The 10,837-nt window shown below is 39.9% G+C and overlaps 1 protein-coding gene across 1 annotated transcript; it reads left to right on the top strand.

Moving 5' to 3' along the window:
* The first annotated feature begins 5,521 nt into the window (after positions 1-5,521).
* LOC104586295 (cytochrome b561 and DOMON domain-containing protein At3g25290) lies at positions 5,522-8,530 on the top strand. Its single transcript, XM_010243471.3, has 3 exons — positions 5,522-6,315; positions 7,123-7,377; positions 7,997-8,530. Exons 1-3 carry the CDS (start codon positions 5,698-5,700, stop codon positions 8,306-8,308), a joined length of 1,185 nt encoding a protein of 394 aa, XP_010241773.1. The 5' UTR covers positions 5,522-5,697; the 3' UTR covers positions 8,309-8,530.
* The last annotated feature ends 2,307 nt before the right edge of the window (positions 8,531-10,837 follow it).

The following is a 10,837-nucleotide window of genomic DNA, read 5'->3' as shown; positions in this document are numbered from 1 at the left end:
TAAGTACATTGCAAAAAAGTAAAAAAAGAGAGAGATGAATAGAAATGGAAAATTAACAGGAGCACACAGGCCCCAAGAAACAGCAGAGTCTGAAAATTATCGGGAGCATGCAGGCTCCAAGAAACAACAAATTCCAAGAACATGAATTGAAAGTCTAGACCAGCCACTACTCTTCCTCATCGCCAACCTCTCCTTCATCTAGAGTAAATGGCTCCTAATTGACCTGCATGACCAGCTTGTCTAGCACCGCCCTAATGGTCATGTTGCCAAAGTCGAAATCGGGGTGCAGGGTCTTGAGATAGTGTCGGTAAAGCTTGAATCCCCTCTTCATTGAGGGAACGATGTTCTTAATCTTCTCCTAGGTGTACTCGAGTCACGAACGAAAATGCTCAATGGCTACGACCTCATCTCAGCAGATATCCTCAATATACTTGGTCTACTGCTCCTCCAATTGACAACCTTTTGTTCGCACTTCCTTAGTCAAGATGGTCATGGTTCCCTTAGCCTCCTCTAGCCCGCACTACATGCCAGCACTAAGGTTGATAAAGCATTGGCGGTCTTCCTCGGCACTACGGTGAGCAACTTTGACATTGAGACCAGCTCCCTCCAGTTGGGCCTGCAAAGCCTCTATATTCGCCTGTATGTTACACCTCTCCTTCTGGGATGAGGCAACCTGGTTTGACAACACTTAGCCCATCGTATTTGCCTATGAGAAAAGAGAAGTCTAATCAGAACAAAGCTCAGAAGAAAAGAGAACTAAAAGACCATAGTATAAACATCAAACCTAAAGGATCCATTGAGTCATCCTGGTGCTGACCTCGGAAAGATCCATCCCACTGTAGAATTTCATGTCCTCTGGAAGAAGAATACCTCTCCCCATGCGTAGAGCTACTAGGGGGTTGGTAAGGCAGTTGAGGATGGAGACGTCAACATTGGGGATGGAGTGAGGTATGCCAAATGTGTAAGGGTCGGTAGTGTGCTCCTCTTGGCCAACTTGAAGTGGGGAAGTGACCGTGTCTGTGGTGGCTTGTTTAGGCTCTACGGACATCAGATCGCCACCTCTTTAGAGGTCAACAACTTTAGGCACGTGCGCTGCAAATCTCACCTCGGCACTAGTCGACGTACCGTCCATTGACGCATGGTCGACCACCCTCCTCTTCTTCCTTGAAGACTTCTTCACCGCCGCCAAAAGAGAAGCAGTACTCACCATCTCTGAAAAAGACAAAGAAAGATTAGTCGAGATAAAAATCAATTTCAAAAATAAATACAAAGGGCGATTCGCCCGACCTACCTACGGGGCTCAGGCCGGTCTGGACGAGCATGGGTTCAGCTAGAAACTGTTATACTAGAAACCACTGATGCACGAGGCGTTGAACTTCACGACTCAGCTCTTTGTCGAACTCTACTTCAACGACCTTCCTCGTGTCACGTCACCACACGGTATCCATAGAGCAGCAAGCCTCCCAAGAAAGAAAGAAATATCTACTTTTTCAATTCTTAACTTTAGAAGGAAATCCATCCAGTAGCTTATAACCATGACGAAAAGGCAAATAAAAGCAACAAGGCACATTGGGGTCCTTCTTTATGCTACATAGCCTGAAAAAGATATCTATGTCTAGAGGAAAATCTAAGTGATAACTCAGAGAAATCGTTTCCACAAGGGTTCGGATAGCGTTGGGATGAAGCAACCCCAATGAGACACCAAAAAAAGAAAGCACCACGGGAATGAAAGGGTGTAGAGGAAAACGGAGGATGGCGATCAATGCCTCCTCGAAGACGCAAACCTCGCCTTTGCCGTGGTTCCACGGGAATTGATTCAGGCCGGGTTGGATGCTATTGAACTCAGTAGGAATTTGGAACGTAGAAATTAAATTTACTGTGAGTTCCCCGCTCAGCTCACTAGGGCCAAATGGGGTAACATCTAGCTCTAACTGAGACTTCGAGGTCCCGACATGAGAGTCTCGCCAATCTTGTGTTGAGGACCTTTCCTTGACCCAAGGAAAGTTTAATGACCTTCCTTTAGAACCGCCTGAAGACATGATTATAGAATGAAAGAAGAACTCACTAGCTTTTCGGGAAACAGAAACCGGAGGTAGGCAAGCTTCAACCAGTGACCTAACAGTAATTCCTCGGCGGAACTCTCCTCCAATTGATCACCCTTTCCCTCGACGAAAATCTCATAATAGTGCAAGTGGGACCTCAATGGGGACCCCCTATTTATAGTTTGCTAGCAAGGAAAATCGACGACTAAGACACCCTATTAGCGAATCAACGGTCGACAAACTACAATGCGTGCAGGCTAATTTGAATTTTAAATTTTGTATGCCCACCTAGATTTTAAATTTTAAACCTCACCACAGCCTTGCCCATCTTTGAGCCGAGTTGGGCGAGCGAGCCGAAAGATTTACAGACCAGCCAAACAAATTACCAGACTGAAAAAGGCGACTATGAGCTACTCCCTTCGCTGAGCTAACGTTGACTCAAGAATGGGGGGCAACTGATGAGGGGTAATTTAGTCCTCCGAATGACATCATGACACGTGGCATCACTGAACAACTAGACGACATCTCAACACCAAGTAAGCAAATCACCTCGGTAAAATGGCTAACAGCACCTCGTCCTAGGCCGAGCTATAGTACCTCGGCATGGTCGACCTAAGGGTCCTCAGTGTAATGAGCGACCTCCTTCGAGGACCGGCTGAGCTAACTTGGGTACAGGTAACAACCTACAAGACATACTCACCGACTTATTCCTTAAACCCATTATCGAGACCGAATTCTCCAGGATAACAGTGCTCGACTATTAAGCCCACCTACTCGCATAGTCTGCATTAGAGTTGATCGAATGGACCTTAGCCCTCTGCGTTGATCATGTAACTAATAGAGATATTCTCTCCGAACTTAGTGGGAGCGGCTTTCAAGGAATCTTGGACCCGTTATGCGCGATTCAGCTCTCACATACTTTGATCTTCTAGCATTCTAATTCTCTAAAACTTTCAACTCGCTAACTTAAGCATCGGAGTGCCCACCCCGGGTAAAGTAACTTGGGCAATGTAATACTGTTTCCCTGCAGGTCTCCCAAAAAACTACACAGTTTGCCATTAACTTAGCTCGACATCCAAGCTACCTCCTAACCCGACCTTACTCAACTTAGCATCTGAGTCACCGTCCAACAAGGAATTTTCCAACTCGATATCCAAGTCATCAACGAGTAGGAAGCTGCCAAATCGTGCATCATCATAAAGGAATTGCCAAGCCTCTTTTAGATATTTTTAGCAAGGTTGGTGTTCAAGTGAAAAATATTCAAACCTTGATTCTTGGAATATTCCTTGGATTTGTGAGAATGAAAGATATACTCGAATTGGACTTAAAAAAAGGAGTAATAAATTGATGGTTAAAAGACCTGATTCAAGAAGATTTAAGAGTTTGGAACAAGCAAATGATTACAGAAGTGTTTGGTAGAGGAGAGGGGGAATCAATTTTGGGTATAATGGTTATGAGGAATATTACAGTAAAACAATTTCTAGAAAATGAATGGTGTACAAATCATGTTTCTTTAGACCAAGATATGTTAAAAATAATCAAAATAGTAAAAAGGAGTTGATTGTTAAAAGGCATTAATGTGGATAATGAATTTGTTTTATATAACCAAGAAAATGAATCATTTAGTCATTTATTTTGTTCATGCCTCTTTCACCAGGGCAGTTTTATCTGCTAGCCCATGGGCCTTGTTGATCTCTGGGGAATGGAATTATGAATGCGGGCTTACTTCTAATCAATCTTTAAGCAATATCAATATGAATATGGGCTGTGATGTGTGATGGAATTATAATTCAATGTGATGTTGGTGACTTCCGATCTCCTGCCCGCATTTACCCACAACACACTATCTGTCTATCTCCCTTTACTGGGAAGGAGGATAAGATATTCTCCAAGCTGTGATGCTATGTGAATAGACGTGAAGAATTTTGTTATAGGCAGGAGATCTGGACTCGATGTTGGTACCATGGTTTCTATACCTATAATAACAACAAAGAATTTTTTATGGCTGTAAGTAGTTTGTTGGGAATTGCGATGAGCCTTTTTGTGCAGAATTGATGGCAATATATAAAGCTTTGGCTTTTGCTCTTGGTTAAAGGTTGGAGGAACTTTTTGTATTTTCTGATGCTAAAGTGGCAATACAAGGGAAGGTCGGAAGGAGCCATATTAAAAAAAATTTAATGGCCTTATGAACCAAATTTTATCAATTTCTGAATTTTTTTTGAGCGTTAAATGTAATTATATTTCCCTAGCCGCTCATATATTAGCGCAAAAATCCCTGTTGCTGGTGAGAATCTCCACCATGGTTTTCAAAACAGGATCGGATTGGACGGTTGAACCAGAAAAATCGGGAATTGGTCAGGTGATTGGTTCCAATTTTCTCCAAAACCGTTAATTTTGGTCAGTAAACACTGATCCGGGCAGTTAATTATTTGAACCATTCGAACGGTTTTGATCGTTTTTTATTTATTTTTTATTTTTTGTCAAAATGGGTCGATCGTTCAGTTCGAACTGTCGGACCGTTCGACCCGGTAATCGGACCCCTGACCGGTTCGGTCTGCAGGTCATTTTTAAAAACCATGATCTCCACTTCCTAAACTCAAGGTTTTAAAAATAGGACCCTATATGAAACCGTTTGAACTACATAAAGTCTCTGACCATCTGATTTGAACAGATAGCCTGTTCTGATTAAAAAAAATAATAATAATAAGTAATGATCAATAACTGTTGTTTGGGTCGATGGTTCAACCACCTCGGTCAATGGATTGCTGATCAAATCAATGGTTTTTGGCACTGTTTTCAAAACCGGACCAGACTGGACGGTCGGACCAAAAAAAGGGAACCAGATTGGTTCCATTTTCCTCCAAAACCGCTTTTTCCCCCAAAACCGTTGATTTTGGTCAGCAAACCACTAAACCGGCCAATTAACTGTTCGAACGGTTTTGACCATTTTCCAATTTTTTTATTTATTTATATTTTTTTTGTCAGAACAGGCCGACCGTTCGAACTGATAACCGAACCCCTGACCAATTCGATCACCGGTTCATTTTTAAAAACCATGGTTTTTGGCTCAAAATAAATAAAATAGAACAAAAGGATAAAAAAATGAGTTACGATTGGTTAGCTCAATTGAGACAGAGAAATGGAAAAAATAGGGGTAAGAGATTGGTTTGCTTTGGTTACCATTTTAAGGGTAAATGTGGTATTTTAAGAAAATTAATGTATTACGTTAGGGTTTTTGGCCATAAAAACTAATAAGAGGGAGGTATATGCACCATTTTTCAAAACTATAAGGGAGAATTCTCTTTATATCAAAACAGAGGGGAGATTTATAAAATTGTAAGAAAACTCAGGGAGGTTTTTGTATTTTACCCTAAAAAAATGAAAAAAATAAAAGATGAAGTCTCCTGTCTTACCAATTCCTAATTTTTACAGAATGCCGCCAAATTTAGCTGCAGAGAAACCTTCTCCCACTAAAATTCACCAAAACTTCCACTAAAATTCAGCTGTTTGCTCAACTGAAAAGCCGCTTCCCCCACATAAATATACTCTGTTCCACCTGTGGTTGTGGAGCAGTCATAAAACGGAGCATACCCTCTACTACGCATTTTTGCATAAATATCACTCTCCGTTCTCCATTCCTCCCATCTTTCCATCAATGGCGTCTTCCTCGTATCTGTCCCCTGTGATTCTGGGTTTGTTGGTTCTTCTTCTGCAAATCCACTCTTCACATTCTCTCACCTGCTCGTCTCAGACTTTCACGAGTAACAGGCTCTTCCAGAACTGCAACGACCTGCCTCACCTAAGCTCCTACCTCCACTGGACCTACGACTCCTCTAATTCGTCTCTGAAAATTGCGTTCGTCGCTCCTCCGGCGCAACCGGAAGGATGGGTTTCGTGGGCGATAAACCCAAAGAGTACTGGGATGGCTGGAAGTCAGGCGTTGATTGCGTACCAGGCAAATGGGTCGGTGGTGGTGGACCAATACGACGTGCAATCGTACCAATCGGTCGATAAGACGAAGATCTCGTTCGATCTGTGGGACGTGACGGGTGAGTATTCTGATGGGGTGATGAGGATCTTCGCTACGTTTGCGTTGCCGAAGAACATGACAACTCTGAACCAGGTTTGGCAAGTTGGGGCTTCTTTGTCGGGTGGGGTGCCGGCTGCTCATGCTTTCAAGGCCGAGAATTTGAACTCCAAGGGTACGCTTGATTTGATGGCAGGGACCAGCAGTACCAGCTCGGGAGGGGATTCTAAGCTCACCAAGAGAAATGTGAGTTTGAATTTCTGTTTTGAAATTCCTTAGTTTGTTTTTATTCTTATTATTTAATTTATTTTTTCATGGGTATTTATTTAATTTTGTAATTTAGCCTGAGAAGAGACTTGCAGCGCTAGAATTCAAATTTTCATCAGTTCTGTTAATTTTATTTTTATCTTCTTGGTGTAAATTGGTTGAATGTGGAAAGAGAATTTAATACGGAAGTGGGAAATTTTTAATTCCCTGATGCAAAGAACTTGGACTTGGATTGTGATTTTAATTTTCTGTTTAGAGTTGAAAGGCCAATTGGGGTTGCGGTTAAGCCGAAAAGGTTAGAGATAGTTCAAATTCTATGTGTTCTCTTCATTTAACTAATTTTTTTGCAGTAATGAGTTGAAGTTAGAAAAGGATTTTGGTATTAAAAGGGGGTACTCGAGCGATTATCAATTTCAACTAGACCTATGAAAAGTTTGATTTTCTAATTCCCTTCCCTTTTACTTTTCTTGTTTTATTTTGTAATTTTCAGTTGTAAAGATGATATAGTGTTTACTATAGTCTTCTCATTTTGGAATTTAAAACCCAAAAGGAAGAAAAAAGAAGTATTTTTGTAGCTTTAAATTGCTTATAATTTTTCAAATAATCTTAATTCTTCTTGAAATTTCAATTTTATTTTTCCCTGGTGTTCTGAAAAATGGTGAAGTATATGTTATGTCTGGTTCTCTGCCAAATTTTAGGAAGAAGGGGAAAAAAATCTTGTTTTCTTAAATTACATATTGGATGTTTTTAGATCATGATGAAATATTTGGTTTTCTTTCTTCTCAGGTTCATGGTATACTGAATGCTGTGAGTTGGGGAATTCTCTTTCCTGTTGGTATCATCATTGCAAGGTACATCAGGACATTTCAGTCTGCTGATCCAGCCTGGTTTTACCTTCATGTATCCTGTCAGATCATTGCTTATGGTCTTGGAGTTGCTGGATGGGCTACTGGTATTAAGCTGGGGAACCAACCAAAAAGGATACAATACACTGCTCATCGGAATCTTGGGATTGCTCTCTTCTCTTTCGCAACCTTGCAGGTATTGATCCCCATTTTCAATTGTTTCTGATCTTGTGAAATTCTTCTTTCTGTTGATTTCGTTGTTAAGTTGCCATATTTGGTGTCTTGTAATTTACTGCTCCTGCCTAATTAAACTCATTTCTTTTCTTCATACATATTTAGAAGACAGAGATGGATGAACTTATCCATGTTATCTCATCCCTTTCTTTTCCTAGTACTTGTTATTAAGTGGATTTCCTATTTTTCTTCTGTTGAAATCATAAAACATGGAGCCAACAATTTAGTTGAGTAAATTTAATGGTTAAGCCTATATCTTGTCAGGAATTTAGTTGAACTGAGCAGGCTTGGATTCTGAAATTTCTTTAGATATTATACCAATCTGTTGTATACTATTCAGGGTACTTGGTTTTTGGTTATTACTCTGTTACGTGGACTCCACGCTTCATACCAAAGAATGTATTTAAAACAACAAATTTTCTGACCTTGGATAATGTTTTTAAGCTTCCCATGTGTCACTGCAACTCTTTCTCCAAATATGGAGATTTGGAGAAAAATGAGGAAAGTACATGTTTTTTCTTTGTGTTCAGGGTCTCATTTTAGCATGTCTGATAGCTCCACTATCATTTGGGATTTTGTAGATGTTTGCATTGTTCCTGAGACCCAACAAGGACCATAAGTACCGCTTCTACTGGAACATCTACCACCATGGAATTGGCTACACCATCCTTGTACTTGGCATCACCAATGTGTTTAAAGGTCTTGACATTTTGGACCCTGCTCACAAGTGGAAAACAGCTTACGTAGTTGTTCTCATTGTGTTGGGTGCAATTGCTCTACTGTTGGAAGCTATTACATGGATTGTAGTCTTGAAGAAGAAGTCTGACAAGTCCACAAAGCCCTATGATGGAACGAATGGTGCAGATGGCAGGCGGCAGCCTCTTGCAGCATGATCATTTAGTGCATTCGTCTGTTGATTCTGCTTTCCCCTCATTCTGTGTATATTGGCTATAGTTTTAGATTCTTTAGAATACACAAATGGTTAAAAGCCTTGAGTTATTTTTGCTTATTTGTGTAAGGGTTTTACTGCTTCAGATGTGTGTATGTTTTCCATTACTACAGATAGATGACTAAGAGTTTCTTTTAGCTATTGGAAATCAACTTTGCACTCTCAATTTCCTCCTTTTGTTTTGTTTTTGACTTTTTTTTTTTCTTTAAATTGCCCTTTCCTCTAGTTTGTATTTTGTTAGGAATCATAGATGACAATACATCAATCATCTCCCCCTTCTGTCTTGTATCACTGACAGAAGCAGTGTGGGCTCAAGCTCAACTGCAAGGAATGATAGAATTTGGATTTCAATTGGTTAGTCTTATGGGTTATGGACAATGAGAGATTTGTCTTCCTTCTCTAGCTTCCTGAAAATTGAACCGGTTAACCTGGCCACTTTTTATGTTTAACTGGATAATCCCAACTGATAACCCTAATTTCATATTGATCTAATTATGTTGCCTCCATCAGAACTTGGTGTACCTGGTTCTCTGTTAGTGAAGAATCCTCCTCTATTGAAACTGTGAATGGATTTTCTCCAAGCCAAGGAGTCTGTTGCAGAGAGACAAGTGGCATAGGTTTCCTAATGGGGTTTGTGAGTTTAACCAGCACTAAAGTGACACCCAAACGGAAGTGTTGTTGATTGCAAAGTTACAAGTCCAAGGAGTCGTTTTCATTGTTATTAGTAATGAAGCTCTTGGTTCATCTACCTCTGTATAAAGAGTCCTCTCCCCTGTGCAGTCTCCACCTTTCTCTTTTCATTCATCAATTGTCATTGTCCTACTTAATAATACTTGCTTTTTTCATCACTTTTCCTAAGAAAGGTGATTCTCCAATTTCTCCACTGATGTTTTGTGGACCACCACAAGGATTGATGTTCTTCAATGTGTGAAGGAAAGAATTTTCAAAGGGAAGCAACTATTATTGAAAACAGGGGCACGAGGGAGGGAGGGCTCACTTTATTTGGCTGCCTCCCCTTGTTGAAAACGTGACTGTCCTTGGCTTATGGATTGTCTTAGGTGGGTGAGCAAGGTTCAGAAACAAGGGAAGTAACACCTTGTCTTCTATAAAGATTGATTCTGAGTACACCTTGTGTTCTAAAAAGCTTGATTCTGAGCCAGATACAAGGGAAGTAACACCTTGTGTTCTAAAAGGATTGATTCTGAGTACACCTTGTGTTCTAAAAAGATTGATTCTGAGCCCAACTTTATTCTTTAATTTTGCTTTCCCTTTCTCTTATTTTATCTCAGCTCAGCATAACCCTAATTGGTTTAAGGAATCCCAGACCGGATATCAAACCCAGCGTTGTAGAATCAGACTAGACCAGATGGTCACACTGTCAGAACCAGGACCGGGCCGACTGACTGGCAGACAAAATGGTTTGTTTGGTTGCTTGGTTCTTAGAAATGTTGATTTGGTTAACCTAATGCAATTTACATATGTTAACATGTGTCATACACTCATACCCTGTAATATTAATTAGTTTAAATTTATTTTGTTAAAAATAGCTTTAAAAGATAGTCAAGAATTATTTTCATTTTTTTACATTCTCTTTATTTGAAATAGTTGATTGGTGAATTGAATAGTTGAACCGTTTGACTTATACTAAAAAGGTTCTTTATCCGGTCTGAATCTCAAAACACTGATTGAACCATTAGGGTGGGCGGTTTGTTTTTGGATTCAACCTTCTTATTAAAATGAATATATATAAATTTGTTTATAAAATTTGTGCACATTGTAGGATGGGTAGGTAAGGCAATGTAGGAGACCACCTAAAAGACAGTAGATGGCTTAGTGGAGGTGAGGAAGGAAGAAGGAAGATTGCAACCTGCAAGGGGAGCTTTAATGGACGCTAAGAGCGCGAACTGGTAGAGCTTACGTAAAGGAAATGGAATGCTGAGTTGAGGAGGGCTTTAGAACTCCTCTATTTATAAAGGAAAGCCACGTAACAAGTGAGGAAATTTTCTCCAAGCAGAAAAGTTTGTTATTCAATTATATCTGAAATAGGTTAGCACAAGTAGGGTCGTCATTGTCACTATAGAGATCCCAGGGTCTCGGTTCTCACCCTTCTTCTCGGGATTATTCGTATATGAGAATGCGTGCAACTATTGTGCTACTTTCTAGAAGCCTCTCTGACTTAGACATTTTATGGGAATGGTTGTGCGCTGGTTTATCGTTGCAAATTAGGTGTGAACAATCTACACTACTACAATGTGGTGCATAGCAAGGACTAAAGTATCGCTTGAGAAACGCATGGATAAAAATGAAAAAAAGATGGAAATGTTTGTGCACGCTAAGAAAATGCATATAAATTCTACAAATATATTAATAGAATTAAGTTTAATATAAAAAATAACTATAAATAATATATAAATATATAGGAATTGTTTATATATATATATATATATATATATATATGATGCTACTCAATTCG

The sequence above is a fragment of the Nelumbo nucifera genome, chromosome 1 (assembly GCF_055504915.1).
Source record: "Nelumbo nucifera cultivar China Antique chromosome 1, China Antique-T2T, whole genome shotgun sequence".
Taxonomy (NCBI): domain Eukaryota; kingdom Viridiplantae; phylum Streptophyta; class Magnoliopsida; order Proteales; family Nelumbonaceae; genus Nelumbo; species Nelumbo nucifera.
The sequence above is the reverse complement of the archived record's forward strand: the minus strand, read 5'-3'. Positions and strand labels throughout refer to the sequence as shown.

Excerpts from the sequence above, each read along its gene's own strand:
- LOC104586295 (XM_010243471.3), top strand. The coding sequence starts at position 5,698 with ATGGCGTCTTCCTCGTATCTGTCCCCTGTGATTCTGGGTTTGTTGGTT. Across the intron at positions 6,316-7,122 it reads CTAAGCTCACCAAGAGAAAT|GTTCATGGTATACTGAATGC; the intron begins GTGAGTTTGAAT and ends CTTTCTTCTCAG. Across the intron at positions 7,378-7,996 it reads TCTCTTTCGCAACCTTGCAG|ATGTTTGCATTGTTCCTGAG; the intron begins GTATTGATCCCC and ends GGGATTTTGTAG.